Below are 17,241 nucleotides of genomic sequence, written 5' to 3'. Positions count from 1 at the left end.
GGCAAATGCCGAGAAAGAACTTGAGAAATAAATGGTGTTATTATATTTGACCTCAGTTGTAAATTGTGTTTGGAAAAAGCTTCAGTATACATGTCCTTATCTTGTTTTTTAAAATTGTATTTAGTTGTTGCTTGTTCTTGTAATCAGCTCATGAATGTGACTCACCGGGTACACAGTTCAGATTTACCACGCTACCTGTACATTCACATACTCTGGAAACATTTGTCCAGTTTTCCTTTCTTCTTATAAATCAAAGTAATCTCCACGTTAGATGTGATGGTGTCTCGTAAAGCGTGTCAGCCCTGGGTGTGTGTTTTTACCTCATCAGACAGCGATGGAGGGTCTGTATATGCATCATCACTCCTAGATCTAATCCGGGCATCCGGTGAGAACCGTTGGGGTAATTGTGTAAACCCACTTTAATGTTTTACACTTTCTCTGATGTAGACATTTTCAAAATTACTTTATGTAAGACCTGCAGCTAAAATTAATTAATATTAATTAAAAACAGAGCGGTAATTGCCTTGATTAAAATCTGAAGCCTGTTCGACTTTTTCTTTCCTTTAAACAGTTTTGGAAGTTCAAAACTGGTGTTACACCTCAGAAAATGTTCATTTATATTTTTCCAGGAAAATTTGAACACTGATATTAAGAGATTTCTTGATAATTGAGGATGCTGGGTGGATATTAAAAAAAAAAAAACTAAAAAGAAAACGATGTCAAATATTACAAAAACTTCCCATTCGTCATGGTTAGGTGGGATTAAGTGCCCAGTGTCCCCTGAAGTGACAAAAACAAGTGTGTACAGGACAGGAGTCACATTTTACAGCGTGTTTGGATGTGATGGAATCTCCCACTTGTTCCAGGCATCCTCTCTCCTTTCCTGTGTCTCCCTCTCTCTTTTCATGCTGCTAATCAGCATTTGAAAGGCTGCTTTGACAGTGAGAAAGAAAGTGAGCGAGGAGAGGGGGGCCACATGGAGGTGGGGGTAAACGAAAGCATGAGACACAGCGAGCTGGGGAGGGAGAGCCGGGGAGAGACTGAGGCGAGGGGGCTGTACAAGCATGCCTTTTATATTTACTAGTGACTGAGAGGGAGGGAGGGAGAGAGGGAGCAGCTGAAGGCAGAGACAACTGGTGTGCACGGCTTTCCCAAGAGGAAATGAAAAGAAAGAAGCTCAGCGAGGAGAGTGAATGAGTGAGCGGGAGAGAGGGAGGGTGGGAGGGAGCATGCCGGCTGGAAGGAGGGAGGGAGGCAGGGAGAAAGCGATTCTCACACTGGCTGTGTCCTAATCCGAGTCCATCTCCGAGAAGCGGCGGAGCAGAGTGTTAGTGAAGTGAGTCCGAGAGAGCCGAGGAGAGCCGCATCACACATACACACACACACACACACACCTACTGACACACACTCTGACACACACGCATGCACACACACTCTCTCTCCGTCCCTTTTCCTCCACGAACACGGGAGTCCACGATGCGTCCGGCTGCGCGGCCACGGCTTTTGTGAAAGTGAGGGGGTTGCCGCTGCCCCGGTCCCGGCCCCGGTCCCGGCCCCCTCGGTGCTCCGCAGCGGCTCAGCCCGACGTGCAGCCGCCGCCGGTGCTGCTGCTGCTGGTGGAGGAGGAGGAGGAGGAGGAGGTGGAGGAGGAGGTGCTGGTGGTCTGGTGGGGTGGGCACTGCCAGGGCAGAGCAGGACAGGAGGAAGAAGAGGAGGAGGAGGAGGAGGAAGAGGAAGAAAAAGTGGATCAGATCAACAGCTGCGGACTGGAAATGCCCATCAGGTGAGTAACATAATGGACCTAACAACTTACAGTCAACACACACATGCACATGCATGCCCCCCCTCACACACACTCACACACACTCTCACACATACACACACACACACACTTGCCACACTTTGCAGGATAATCAAACACACACATTACACACACACACACGGGGCACACACTTGGAAAGTTATCAGATTTTTGGTGTCAGTTTAAAAGCAATTTTCATCTGCTGATTTCTTGTTTTAAAAGGCTCGATAAAGCTTTAATCCTGTGAAAGCTAAACTGTATGTCCAAAGTTTTTAGTTTCAAGTGAAATACCAGCATGTGTGGAGTATCTTTACTGCGTCTCAGATGTTACAGACTCTTAATTCACGTTACATACTTTTGTATCAGACAGTTTGATTCAAACATAAGTGATGAAAATGAACTTACAGAGGTGTGTTGTGATTGCATGGCAGTATGTCTGAATATACGTTTGATTAAATAAAAAAGATGCATAAATAAATAGGCATATGCATCCAAAGATATGAAATAATGTTATTACATATGATTTAAGCAGGAAAGCGGACAGATTGCTCTCTGTCCCTGAAAGGCACGCCGTCAGATTGAATGCAAAGTTCTTTGTGCATTTCATCAGTTGGAGCCGCTGCTTGGATTATCCACATAATTACGTCTGCCCATGTTCTGTGCTGAGGGCGCCCCGTCCTGCTCGGCGTGGTGGTTGAGCGTGTGAGCTGCTCTGAGATCCAGAGGCTGAGAGTGAGCGGCACTGCCTGCCCGTCTCCACCTGCAGAGGCAGAATTGGTCACAGTTTACTGGCTTGGTGACATTCGCCGCCTTCGGGGCGTTTGCAGCAGGTGGTCCAAATTGGCAGAATGACTGTGACAAACATGCAGCGTTCACTGCTGCTGTAAAGTAAATAACAACATCAAACCATCACATCGAGACATCGGCCTGCCTCTATCTTTCCTTTTTATTCCCCCCTCTCCGCTCAGCATTTCTGTTATTTTGTTGGAGGCTCATCACTTGAAGCACTCTGTCAGAACAATGTGTGTTGTAAGACTTTTACATGTGCTTCTGTCCGTATGTAAATATTTGTCTTGACTGTTTGTATTGTACGCTCAGTTCCAAATCCGTGTTGTGTGTTTGCTGTAAATTGCGCTCTATTCCACACGCCACCAACGGCATCATTTGCATCCGCAGCTGCTGAGATTGCAGGTGCTGCGGATAAATTCCCACCAAACAGCAGGACGAGGTGTCAAAATGTTACCACCAGTGAAACGAGTCACTATCAAAATAGTTCCCCTCTTTTTTTTTCTTTCTTTTTTTTCCCCACTTTTCAAATTTTGTGGCCCGAGTGTTTCCACTTTTCGGTTGGCGTTGCCTCAGCAAAGATGGTATAAGTACGCCAACATGAAACAGAACCGGACTGAGCGTGATACAGTTTATATCCCGGCCTTCTGAGCCTCTGAGCCCCTCCATCCGTTACAGATCTGCCGTGTTTTGGTTGTGACCTCCCTTTAAGCCTTTTTTATTAGACCCAGACGTAAGTTTCTTCTTCAGCTTTTGGGTTTTAAGGAGCTGCGGTTCGTGCCGGCGGGCGCCTGTGCGACAGACCCGGACGTGGATTACTTTGTGGAAGAGAAAATGTTGCTGACCTGCAGACAAATAAAAGCAGGAGGGAGATGTGACTGAAATTCGCTTGAGCTGTTCCGTCGCTTATTTTCCTGCCCGTGGAAGATCAGTGCAGGTGTGTGTTTCTGATGATGCCGGATTTCTGCCTTTTTTACTTTGCATAAATAATGTCCGCATGAGTAGATAAAATCATTAGTTTCAGCAGGAGCGTTGGAGCTTATTTCAGACACGAGCAGACACTTTTTGTGACTCGCTGACAAGTTTTCAGGTAGATAGACACTTCACATTCCCCTCTCCTCCTCTCTCCATCCCTTTCTTGATGTTTTTGTCTTTCTCTGTTGCTTTCTTACACACACACACACACACACACACTAAAGTGGTCAGTGTATGGTGTGTTGACAGACAGTCGCTCACACACTTCTTGCTCTTGCTATGTGTGTGTGTGGAAAGCGCTGACAGACAGTGTGTGTGGGTCTGTGACAGAGGGTGTCAGCGCAGTGTCAGGGAGATGTGTTTAGTGTCACACTCTGCTGACCTGATCTCCGGTCGGACTGTCCACTCCGGCCCCGCTGTGGCTCCTTACATAACCCCCGCTGTCATTCACACACCAGCCTGAAGGGATCCACCAGCACGCACACACACACACACACACACACACACACACACACACACACACACACACACACACACACACACACACACACACACACACACACACACACACACACACACACACACATCTAGTCACTTAGTGATATGCACTTCATGTATAGACATCTGCCATCACAGACTCGCTCCTTTTCAATCTCAAAATGAGATCAGCGGCCGTTTGTTGAGCTTAAATCTTCCTCACGGTCACTTTTCCATTCTCGAATTTAAGCCACATGACAAAGCAGATGCCACATATATTAATCGTATACGTCGAGATGCTCAAACGAAACACCAAGCTCCCAGAAAATACAGAATACGGCAGCTCAGGTTTCCCCCTGCACACCTACACAACTTGTGCAGGCGTTATGGAGAGTTTGACACCATTGTGAACTCTGACACGTGCACCACGCTCATTAATGTGTCTGTATTAGCATGTGGACCTTTCCATGCTGCTGTGCTTTCAAGTCCTGAGCGAGGGAGAGAGAGCGCGTGACCCCATGAGCTTTTCTGTGGCCCGTGGTTATTTGGAGGTCATTGCTGATGTGCTGCCGCCTGCGGGAGTGGATTTACCATCTTCGGCCCCGGATGGAGGCTTGAAACCACTTGGCTGACTCCACCGCAGTCGGAGGGAGATGCTTCTGTCTTCTCTTTCGCCTCCAGTGTTTATTTACAGTTAAATTAAAGTACGGGGAGGAATGGATGCCGCATGTGGACGTTATCAGTATTCTTTGCCTTCCTTTTGTCCTCACTTTTCACCTCGAGCCTTGCATCAAGTTTGGGTTATTTAACCCTGAAATAAACCGCAGTTATTATTTAAAGGTGTGCTGTTTTATTCATCTGGACTTTCCAGCTTAAAGTATAGGTTTTATAAAAGTCAAGGATGGTTAAACTTCATGATGCACTGAGCATTAATGTGTTTCTTTTTATTGCCTGTTAACTTTGAGACACATTACCTTTTAGAAGCTCTGGTGAAGCTCTGGTGTAAGTATTTCACTGTTTGGCTCTCTGCTTTGCAGTTGGCGTCGAGACGTGCCCGTGGTGTGTCATGTTGCACTCGATAAAGGGTTAAAATAACCGAAGACGTAATATTTTGTTATCTGAATAATATAAATAGCCATCCAGAGTAAACATACTTACCTATTTTTATGTAAATGTGGTTGCATCAGGAGGGGAACAAATTATTTTACCCTTTTTGTCTTTAATGAAACATCACCTTGTGAGACGAAGTCCGCATCCTCCTTCAGGTCATTAAACTGCTGGAGCATTTCATTATCTTAATTATGTAGTGAGGAATTTCCATCCCAGATATAGAAAAAGCTCTAGTTCAGTGTGTGGAGAATAGATTCATACATAGATGTACAGAGTTTCTTGTAAACTAAGCAGGGCTCTGCCGTCTGATAGCTGCGGCCTCGTCTTTAACGCGGTGCAGGTGCACTTGAGCGTTTCTTTTGTGCATACTCAGGCCGAGGTAGACGGTAATTATGACGGGCATGGATTGGCTTGTGCGTAGCTCCACGCCTGTGAGGAGTGGACATCAAAGCACGCTCACCAAAGCCCTCTGTAATAAAAGAGGAGGAGGAGAACGATATTGATTACTAAGGGTGAACATTAGCAAATCTCTTTCTCTCTCCTTTTTTCTTCCATGTCCTCATCTGTCCATCACTTCCCTCCTTCTGTCTCTCTCTTCTACTGTCTGATTTGCCTCCTTCCGCCTCTACTTATGCTCCCCCTATCCCCCACGCGCTCGCCATCCACCCCTCTATCCCTCCCTAATAATTTATTTATTGCTGATCTCTTTATTCTGTATTCTTTCAGTTTAGGGACGGTCCACACTGTGACTACAGGCTGTTTTCATCATTCCTTTGCACCCTTCCTGAACACCTCCTCTTCCTCCTCATCACTGCAGAGATACCTGGGGGCGGGCGGGGTCACACCGGTCCAATCTAATGGCGTATTGATTCCATTAGATAATTAATGACCCAGGCAAGGGCCATGGAGGAGCAAAGAGGGGGTTAGGGAAGAAGGATGTGGGGGTGTGGATGATGGGAGAGGCGAAGGGGTATGAGTGCGGGAGGGGTGGCGGACGCCGAGGCCCTTGAGAGTTGGAGAGAACCTTGGGTTGGGAATAATCCAGAGTCGTCAAGGTCAATCGCAGCCGGAGCGTCAACACGGAAGCAGAATGCCGAGAGAGTGGAATATAGGGAGCGGGAGTGGAGGGGGGGAGAGATCTTCATGTCCAGCAGCTGTCGATTGATCAGCGGCTGAAAAATTGTACATTAAAAAGTCTTTTGACTTCCAAATCCTGAGGTCCAACCAGGGCCGTAATGCATGATAAGTAGTTTTCAGCCCTCTAACCAGAATACCAAACTTCATCTCCCCGGACGATCCAGACACTCATTTACAACTACTCAACAACATGAAAGGCAAGATAGAAAACTGGCCGCATCAAATATTCAGTTCGCGTTATTTCCAACCATGTTTTCAACATCTTCCATGATATTGAACGCTCGCTATTTGATAAAATATTATTCACAGGAATATGTTGCATCGCTGTTTTACCTTTGGTTCGAGATAATTAAAGAAGAGCGAGCGCTGGAGCGCTGGAGGTGAAGCTGTCTAAAAAGTGTTATCATGAAATTTAACTGGAATGACTGGCTGAAATGAGCAGAATGTTAAGATACCTATTTACTTTATTGCCTTGTTTTTTGTTTCGTTTCAAATAAAAAAACACAAAACCGAAGAGGAAGGACGAGGGTCATTTGGCCATGAAAGACAAAGGCATTGTGACACACATGTTGTGTGTCTGCAGTGGGCAGAAGTGAGGGAGGGGGATTTTTTAATGTTTTAAACAGGCTTTACAATCATAGTTTATAGTATTATCCCGGCGTTTATGAAGGCCATCAGTCAGTATGCGCATCCCCAAGAATGCTCTAATAAATCCCACTTTTCTCCATCATTTTTATCACTTTGTATATTCAAATTTGATATAGATATGTATCCATAAATAATATGTTAAATCAAGCCTTTACACATTATTTTGTATGTTTTCGTATAGAATTACTCACAAACGAAAGGATAAAGTCTCCAGGAGTGGAGCGGCTCTTGCCCTTGCTGCAAGCTGCACGCGGCACAGGCTGGGTCCTGCTCTTCACCTTAGCATGGCTGCGGTGTTATATGCGGTCTCCAGTGGGCTATGAGAGCTTCTGTGCCTCCACATTCACAGTCTTGGCCAGACTCTGTATTGGGCCCCAGGGTTTGTGGAGATGAGGCATAAAACAACCATGTCTCTACCTAGGGGAGCTGGTGGCATGGCAGTGCAGCTATTGTCTGTCGGCGTGCTGTTTGACTTAAATGTGTTCATTTGCCTGATGCCCCCCTACTCCCTTCGGGGAGGGGCGGCTCGGGGAGAGGAGGGGCGCACTAACGAACCTCTGACAGCTGGAGGCCCTAATTAAACGTCCCTGGTGAAAATAAACAGAGCTGGAGCCAAACGAGCAGCAAACAGCGGCTGCGAACGCTTGCTGCAGTGCCCTCCTCTCTGTTGCTGTTGAGACCATGCCAAGAGAGCACGGCTCTATAGGGTAAGGGTGTCAAACACACACGGCAATACACGCGCACGTGCACAACGCTAATGAATATGTAGCACAGCAGCAACACATTTTCAACACCTGCGGTCACACTTGATACAAGTTGATCTCCACAGCTGTGAACACAGTACATTTTTACTCCCGGAGCTCTCAGAAGTCGCACCTTCCCCTCACTCTGTATCTGCGCCACGGCGGGAGGAATAAGGCTTCACCATCCGCCTAGATGACACCTCTGACATTCAGCCTGTTGTTCTGCTAGCTAGCCGTTGCATTGGCAGTCAAAGTGGCGGGGTCCATTTGTGCGAGTACATTAATGGGCCGCCCAACCTGCGACAAGGTTATGAGGCTGATTGAATAATATCTGTGGAGGCTCCTGTCCATTACCAGCCTGTATCTGCTCAGATAGAGGGAGAGGCAGAAGAGAGATGGAGAGATAGTTTGAGACAGAAAGACGGGAGGAGAGATTAGATAAGCACAGATAGGGTCAATTAAGAGATAAACACACAGGTACGGGATGGAGACGGGATGTGTACGTGTGTGGGTCAGGCTCTGGAAATTGTTTCCTGTCCGCGTCTCCTTCTGATCCCTCCGTCCCGCCGTACACAGCCTAATTTGGCATGTAGCACGTTTATCCAGGTGAGGCAGAGAAGGTGACAAAGGTGAAGTTGTTAGACAGAGGTGGACTGCCCTCTGCTCGACCCTGTCTTCTCCTTACCAGATTCTCCAAGAGGAGGACTGTCAGTGCTGGAGGCCGCTGGCTCCAGAATGAAATGCGTAGGTTTCCTGTAGTTAAATGAAGCCCGAGCCTTGAATTAAAAGTAACCCTGTTGATGTGAATGCTCTGGAAAGAAGTTGAGTTTAAAGCAAGTAAACACTCGTGTAAATCATTTTTATCTTTGCTAATACAGAAGGAAAAAAAGTGATGGATTGGCAACCTGCTGCGTTGCCCCCAGTGACAACTGGGACAGAGTCAGCGGACCACCCGTGACCCTGAATGGGATTGAAGCAGAAACCGAAAATGATATATAAGTGAAGAAAAAAAAGTCGTCCACCAAAGCTGTAAAAATAATATTTTAGGATGGCATTTCCTTTGGTGCCAGCTTCATTTTGCTAATTTGGCAGATGATGCTGGAGTTTTGACTTTGTGGGATTGATGAAAGACGCCAGTGACATCTGGTAGATGCCGTTGGAGGGTGCATATTTGTCATCACCTTAGCAAAGTCGCGGATTTAGGTGCATAAACCTAACCAAGGAGTAGATTTCAAAGTCAAAAATGAAACAAAGTGTTACAAACTTGACCTTCCTGGATGACAGTCCTACATCACAACCCCCACCGCCACGCCCTCCAGCCTTCTCATTCTGGTCGTTTTTGTGCGCTGATGCAGATAAATACTCCTTTTGTGAGTTTGTTTGATGAAAAATATTTTTATATTTTTTTTCTGCCATCATATTAAATGTTTTTATCCTCAAAGTATTTTTTGTCATTTATCTCTGCTTAGCTTTTCCGCCCGTTGAAGAGTGAGTGGTTTGTTGCTGTGGTTAGTACCAGCATTGCCACAGAACAAGAAGGCTCCTGCTTCGACTCGGCTGGAGTTGTTTTTCTGCACGTGTCTGTGTGGGTGTCCCCAGTTCCTCCTAAAGCACTGCAAGTGTCTTGGTTTACATTTTACAGCCCTGTCGGGCCTTGCAGGGGGGATGACACGTCCAGTACACTTCTCCTTGCTGTAATTTCTCAGTTAGATGGCGTTCATGCTTCTCAAATGATTCTGCCTTACGTTTTTCATAAGGACTGCTCTTTCAGCCCTCTTAATACAGACTTTATGGATGTTTGGGATTTTAATATTCATACAGCTGTTTATATCCCATTCATCGGTTGCTACAGAGGCCAACCTTTCCATCAGTGACCTAGGACCACGTTACAAATGTGCTGCCCACATTTTTTCTGCTGCTCTTGGTGCCTGAAGACAGAATGAAACTATGAAAGATGACCCGATCTCCTCGTCCGTCTTTGGTGAACTGATTATTGACTTCTCTGCCTTTGAAATCAGTCCAGAGAGCTATCTTGCATGCATTTAATGTTAGCTATTTAAGCCAAGACTCGTGAAGTGATATCTGCCAAACTTTGCCCTGCTTTCTCTGACCCCTCTTAGCCAAGGTCAGCATTGCCATGCTCAAACTCAAGACATAATCCATTCTCTTCCGCCCTGGCAAAGCTGCGCAGACACGATTGTGCTGACCCAAGAAACGGAGAGGGGCGGAAAGAGAGAGAGGGCATCTCAGGCCCAAGGGCATGACACTGAGGTGCTCGGGGCCACACCAGCCCTTTAAATGTCAACACAGCACAGAGGGCAGGCGAACTGGTGAGGAGCTGGGCTCTGCTCGAGGACGACGGAGAATATTGGCAACTTATAATGGAGGAGAACTGGAAGCTCCGGTGACTCCGGTTACGAGTAAGAATCATCTTCAAGGGATGGAGGGGAGACTTTTAGAGATCAGACGTCATTTAGCCAAACTGTAGCTTCAAACGTGAGTGTTACTTGAGTGTATGGAAACGAATGCAACTGCATTACGGCCTACGGTGACCGGGGCCTGCAAAAACACATAATCAATATGCTTACCTAATGATCTGGCTATGCAAATGTAGCTATCATCTATAGGAGAATGTGGGATTTCATCTTTGAGCCAAGGTCTCTGTGTCAAAGGGTCATGCACGATATCTAGTAATATATAATTTAAGCACATAATTCATTAAATATTACATATGTTTTCATTATAATTTATGTTTCCGGGAGGATTAATAGATGATTTGACTCTTTGGAGTCACGGAAATGAGAGATGTATAAAATTGCATTGTGAGATGCAAAAGGCGGACAGGGACAGAAACTGACAAACAATGGTGGACAAAAAGAGAAAAAAAAAGAAAAGAAAAAGAAAGCTATCAAAGAGACAAAAATAGAGGGCAAAGCGAGGTCTTGCCAGCAGAATCTGAACTATTAAATAGACAACTGTGCTCGGGAGAAAGTCTGGGGAGGGCGACTACAGTATAATGTAATGGCATTTTTCCATTACATGGTACAGCCCAGCCTGGCCCGGTACGGGGAGTGGGCATTTTGTTTCCAGTACAGGTAGCACCGTCACGATTATCATACTGATCGTCTGTCATCCACAACCAGACCGAGAAACGTTTGTCACTTTTCATCGTTGTTGGAGTCGTCCTTATCCCAAAGAAACGGCTTAGTTGGGATGATTTTCCATCCAATCAGTGGTCCGCAGTGTTCAGCCCACTCTGAACCTGTGTAGTAGGTCAACCCACAGTAAAACCCACCTGCACTGTTTCGTGTTGGTACACCGTTAGTTGAACCTTGGCTCTGGCCTTTGCTCAGACAGCTGTGCCGTCGCTTCATTCTCGTGTGTTATCAAGCACTAAATATGTTTTTCCCCCCACGTCACGTTCATTAGGACGCAGCTAGCTGCCTGTTTGTCGGTTCATTTTCTCACGTCACCTCTCCAGGCATCTGAAGTGAAAAGCGCTTTGTTACAGTTTGAAGTTCCTTCCTCTCGCCGACGTTACCGTCTGTTGCTTATTGTGAGACTGAGCGGCATGTCACTAAGCCACTGCTGGTGAATATGCTTTAATCAGTGTGTGAAACGTTGGGAGGCAGCTGGTAGGACGAGAGACAGGGGGAAGGCTGGCTGCAGGCTGAATGGTGAGCTTAACACTGTGATGCATCTTGATGGGCAGGGCCCGCTTTGACCGCCTCGCGTTGGGGCTCAGAGGCAAGTCGTCACGCCGCCGACTTCAAAGGAGGGTTTCTGTTGTTTTTTTATGTCCATTAGCTCGGGAACAGCCCCGACCTTAATGTGGACAACTACACACAGAGTGTAATTGCTCCCACTTAACCTCATTTCTTTCTTTCTTTCTTTCTTTCTTTCTTTCTTTCTTTCTTTCTTTCTTTCTTTCTTTCTTTCTTTCTTTCTTTCTTTCTTTCTTTCTTTCTTTCTTTCTTTCTTTCTTTCTTTCTTTCTTTCTTTCTTTCTTTCTTTCTTTCATTTCCTCTACAGTAAAGCTTTGCTAGAAAACCATAGATACATATAATCTCAAGGATTTTGAGCCCAAAGAGCCCAGCTTCTCTTCTCTCCTCTTCCCCGAGTGACACTTGATGATGAAGTGCGTGGTTTTCTCTCACAATGATACGTGACTTTGGGTAAACCTTACTAAATATTTAGAGCGGACAGACTGTCAACATCCGAATGTGATCTTATTTGCCAGCTGAAGGGGCACACGCGCACAGACTCAGCCACACGCTTATCTTTATTTTTTTCCCACATGGATCCAGGGAGAAAACTAATTCAGTCCAACCAAATACAAGAAAATGGAAACTACAAAATGTCCTCTTCTGTGCAAGAGAGAAAAAAAATGTCTAAACTAGTGCAGCAGATTTATGAGTGAATAAATAAACCAAACATTTAGATGGAAACATGTTCACAAATATGACGTTTTTGGGCTCCTTAAAATCTCCAAAAGCATGCGTAAGCCGTCCCTTCCTGAGATTTCACAGCCGTCATTGATGACCGAACCAACATCACTTTTACATTTGTTTATTTATTTATTTTCCTCTGCAGGATCTCCAGATCTGAGTCTGTCACATCCCGAGCCAATCACAGCCTTCGTTAACAGCGGCGTCGGCACGCCATTGGAGGAAGGATGGCAACCATGCCGTTTGTCAGCGAGGGGAAGTGTGTGAGCGTGGAGTGGGATTTCCTACAAGGTCTACTTGCCAAGCCTCCCACCTTGCCCTGGTGAGATACCACACACACACGCACGCACGCACGCGCACAGACGCAGACACACAGGTGCATACTGTAAGCCCGTGTGCGTGCCCATGAATTAATCTCTGCAAGGTGAAATCCACACCGACGCGGCTGCACACACACACTGACAGCCTGATGAAGAGTTTCCTATCAATGAAAGCGAACACGGAGCACATCTGCTCTCCTCGCCGCTACATTTCACCTGTATTGTTGCGTACCTGCCGATCCTGTCAGGACTGTGAATCCCCTCCCTTTAAAGGAGATTAAGTAAATTTGGCTGGAATTATTAATGGGCAGTCATTTACAGGCGGATATAAAAACTAAGCAGAATCAATGTGTGTGTATTGATTGTTCTCGGTGGCTGGGGTCGAGGCAGTATAATAATGAGATTTTACAGAGGCTGGCAGCCGCTGTAACATCTCTCTACGAGTCCACACACACGCACACACACACACACACACACACACACACACACACACACACACACACACACTCTCGCTGCAAGAGACACACTGATTTTGCTTATTAGAGACTAACAGGGAGAAATGCAACAGCTGTGTCAGCTGATTAAGATATAACATATGTGTACACACTATGTGCAACGCTTTTCTTTGCTCTTCTATTACACGTGTATTACACACACACAGGCAACACACACATAGACGCAAACACACCACTGGCGGTCTTTCTTAAGATGAAAACAACGCGGACACGAGGGAGAGCGGCACGCACACATTCACACACTTTATAGCAGCGCAGCACTGACACAGATTGTGAAGTGGCTGTGACAACATAATTCCACCACTCAGGCCCCATTGAGGAGAGTCAATACCCAATCACAGAGACAGGCTACCTGAGCCCCGGCCCCGCTCTGTCACTCTGCCCCTCCCTCCACTATTGATCCCTCAATCACGGCTTCAGCTCAGTAGCCCGGGACCAGATGAGGGAGGGAGGGAGGGAAGAAGGGAGTGAGGGAGGGAATGAGGGAGCTAGCCGGCGAGAGATTGTGTGCATGTGTTCACATATGGATTTTGGGGCAAATAGTATTATTAGGACTCTGCTCTACTGGATAAAGGGAGAGAGTTTGTCTGTCATTATCAGACCAATCTGCAAGAAATGACTCTGAGTGGAGATTGTTTCACTCCAGCTGCAGGAGCCATTAGCATTACATGTATTTATGAAATGACTTTCTAGATTGATGTGGAGGTCATTTACACGGAGCATGAATGACTCAACAGGTTGTCAGTACATGCTCATTAAGTGATTCCCATGCCAGTTTCTTCCATTTACACGGTGCATGTTCAGACCATACCCCCCGCCACGCTGCTCGCTTCTGTCGTTGTGTTTTTACGTTAGTGTGTCTGTTTGTTTGTACGCTCTTAATTCACCCTTTCATGTCCACCTGTCAGTCTCCAGAACCTGCGCAAAGAGAAATCTCGCAATGCGGCTCGTTCTCGGCGAGGGAAGGAGAATTTCGAGTTCTTTGAGCTCGCCAAAATGCTGCCACTGCCCGGGGCCATCACCAGCCAGCTGGACAAGGCTTCGGTCATCCGGCTGACCATCAGCTACTTGCACATGCGCACCTTCGCCAGCCAGGGGGACCCGCCGTGGAGCCCTCTGATGGAAGGAGACAGCAACTGCAAAGGTGAGCGAGAGGGGAGAGTCAAGTTAGACGTCTGAAAGTACACCTTTATTGCATTTAATGCCTGCTTTTTTTGTGTTTTATATATATATATATATATATATATATATATATATATATATATATATATATATATATATATATATATATATATATATATATACATACATACATACACCATAAACAATTTAAAAAGAAAGACATTTTCCACAAATTCGCTCATTGTTGCCCAATGGAAGGAATCAAGGTTTAACTTGGTATTGGTATTAAAGCAGTATTTAAACCTTCCAGTCCTGTAACTCAACTGGCACATCCGTGTAACTGCATAGGAGGGGTTCACCTGCACTGCAAGATATGAAAATCCTGCCAAAGATTGACAACTTTAAAATCATGGCTTCAGTCTTTGTGAGAACATTTTTTTAACTATTTGTAAACTATTCAGGCCTTTAAAGGGATTTTAATGTTGGCTTCGACAACAGAATTTGGAACATTTGCAGGATTAAACCAAGGGCAGTTCAGTTTCTGTTTCCGCTTCTTACACTGAAGCCAGTAGGAAGACAAAACAGCAGAGATAAATTGCCAAAATGCAGCCTGGTCTCACCAGATTGGATGTCTCACCATGTCGGCATGCAGCTCAAGGTGTGGCTGTTTTCATGTTAAATTATAAAGTTAATTTATTTATGTCTGCCAAAAACATTGTGCTCAGTACCGGTGTTTTACTTAAAAACTGTAACAGTTGTGCATTTTGCCTTCAACTGTAGCAAAAGTAATGTTGCAGAATCATAACATGATCAAAAATGGTTGTTTTCAAAGAACTTTGCACTTTTCACCTTCGTCAGTCGTGGTTGTTTCGAGATAACCATAAAAATGCTGGTTAGAGTTAGAAATTTAAATAAAAACTCATGGTTTGACCAAAAGGGATGGCGTGACATAACTTAAAATTATGCTACCATTTCACAACGTCTGAGCTGTGACAGTGAGTCTATGTTTTGGACATGCGGACAAATGCACCCATGGGTTATTTCATTTAGAAATAACCCATGCTTTCTTCTGGGACTGAGCGGGCCGAAGGACGCAGCGCTGCCATCCATGTGAATCCATCTGCTAATGCACTCCCACCCACTGGGTCGCCAGCCCAAACTAGAACCCAACCAGGACATTTACCCGCTTTCTTAGTAGTCAATACGAGAGCATAAACACACGCTCTTTCCAAAAAAACAAACAAACAAAACAAAAGCGCAGACACACACGCACGCACAGACTTTTCATAGACAAGTATGAATATGATCTACGTGCTGTGTGTGTCTCACTGAGAGAGAGGAGCGGAGGGAGACGGATGACACACAAAGAGGGAGGAAACTATTGGTGCAATCTGTAATTACAGAAATGAACTATAACAGGGACAGTATAATTATACAGCCTGTCTAATTGCTACCATTACTGAGAGGAAACAATGCAGCTTCAGTACAATTTAAAATGCATGTGTGTATGAGTGTGTCCGTGTGTCGACGGCTGATCTGAACCAATTTGAAGAAATGTGAGCAAAGAGATAGTCGTGTTTAAATCCTGCGTACGCATGCACGCAAAAGTGCTGCACGTTTCCGATGACGCGTGACGGTTTTAAGAGTTGTCGCCCTACCACAGCTGCTGTCAGGGATGAGTTTTAGTACCGGCGCAACAACAATACTTTTACCAGAATCTATAAAAGCGCACTCCACATTTTTTTAATTCTTTACCTCAACATCAGTTTAGTCAAGTGGAGAGCCATTCATCATCCCTTGTTGGCACTGAAGGTCACTTTTTTTTAATACATGAAGCCTGAATGTGGAGCTAAAAACGTGAAATTTACCAGGAAGTGACTCTTTGATGATAATGTAGGAACTAGAAAGTCCAGCATATTTGAAAGCTTGAGCCGCACAACACTGGTCCTGGCTCTCATGACTGGTTTAGCCTCAGACAGACAGACGGGAGGACACGAGCAGTAATACATTCAGAAGCATTTGGAAACTGAAATGTCCACAATGCAAATATAAACGTGTAATCAAATCTTGAACAGTACTTGGAGAACATGGCGTATCCGGCTCTGTTGTAGAGGAAGCGATTTGAATCGGCACCAGTGTTCAGTGTGTGATGACTTTGGCTCTTCGTCGTGTCGCCACCACATTTTGTTTATTCCTGGTAGCAGGCGAACAAAAAATAAAGAATGGCATCATAATAAGCTCATCGAGCGGTTTGTTTTTGCATAATCTTACCGAGAGTCAAAGTTCTAACTGCTTAGAGACAGTAACTGGACTTTTCTCGCTTCTCATCTGAGCGACCTCTAAATGAAATAACCCATCCGTGTTCAATTGCAAAAGCCATCATTTAACAGAGGATGTGGCTCAGGAATCACCTGTCCGACACTTCCAATGCAGCGTTCACTCTCCTCTTCAGGCGGCTTCACAACAATTTGCAGTCGTGTCACAAACAATTTGAATCATGAGCCCAACACATCTCACAGCATCAGGCACAAAGCAATCATAAATCAGCCTATCAGTTATTGTCTACCCCCCTCCCCTGCCCAAATTAACTTGCATCCAATCAGGGTTTGATCTACACACATCATCACCCTCAATAGCGATGCAGAGTGAGCTCTGTCGCCCGCCTGCGTGGGATGAAACCCTGCCTCTAACATGTAGGATGGCTACACGCGACATGAATGAACCTCTGCATTTACTCCCTGCATTACTGTTAATGCTGCACAGGCCGATCTGAATGTTTGAGTGATGTCCAATCACAGTGAACTCCAGCTGCAGCCTTGACTGCACTCTACAAGTAGGGAATTGCTTTTCCTTACTCTTCCAGGTTTTCCGTGGCCTTGGCTGAAACCACCAGTCGCTTTGCGATGCAGGTGTGCGCTTAGTTGTGTCTCCCCGTGTATAAACTAGTGCAGCAGGAAGGCAAATATGAGAGACACTTCCCGTACGAATGCCAACAGTCCGAGTAAATATATGTCAGCGGCTGCACGAAGGTGACGGCTGTGAGCTACTTAGCAGACACGCTTAAGTTCAGCGGCTGTGGACAACATCGCGGCTCAACTTCACATTTTGTCCACAGAAAGCTTTTGTCCGGATCTGATATCTTAAGTGCCCTTTTTAATG

At 45.6% G+C, this 17,241-nt stretch overlaps 1 protein-coding gene across 2 annotated transcripts in view; it reads left to right on the top strand.

The window, feature by feature from the left end:
- The first annotated feature begins 1,677 nt into the window (after positions 1 to 1,677).
- Positions 1,678 to 17,241, top strand: part of npas1 (neuronal PAS domain protein 1) — a 48,668-nt gene continuing 33,104 nt past the window's right edge. For both annotated transcript variants that reach the window (XM_061719385.1, XM_061719384.1), the window contains exons 1-3: positions 1,678 to 1,783; positions 12,271 to 12,447; positions 13,869 to 14,104. In XM_061719385.1, the coding sequence (XP_061575369.1) occupies positions 12,353 to 12,447; positions 13,869 to 14,104 (331 nt within the window). In that variant the 5' untranslated portion in view covers positions 1,678 to 1,783; positions 12,271 to 12,352. The remainder of the gene's footprint in view (positions 1,784 to 12,270; positions 12,448 to 13,868; positions 14,105 to 17,241) is intronic.

Source organism: Cololabis saira, chromosome 4 (genome assembly GCF_033807715.1).
Source record: "Cololabis saira isolate AMF1-May2022 chromosome 4, fColSai1.1, whole genome shotgun sequence".
NCBI classification, from domain to species: Eukaryota; Metazoa; Chordata; class Actinopteri; order Beloniformes; family Belonidae; genus Cololabis; species Cololabis saira.
The sequence above is the reverse complement of the archived record's forward strand: the minus strand, read 5'-3'. Positions and strand labels throughout refer to the sequence as shown.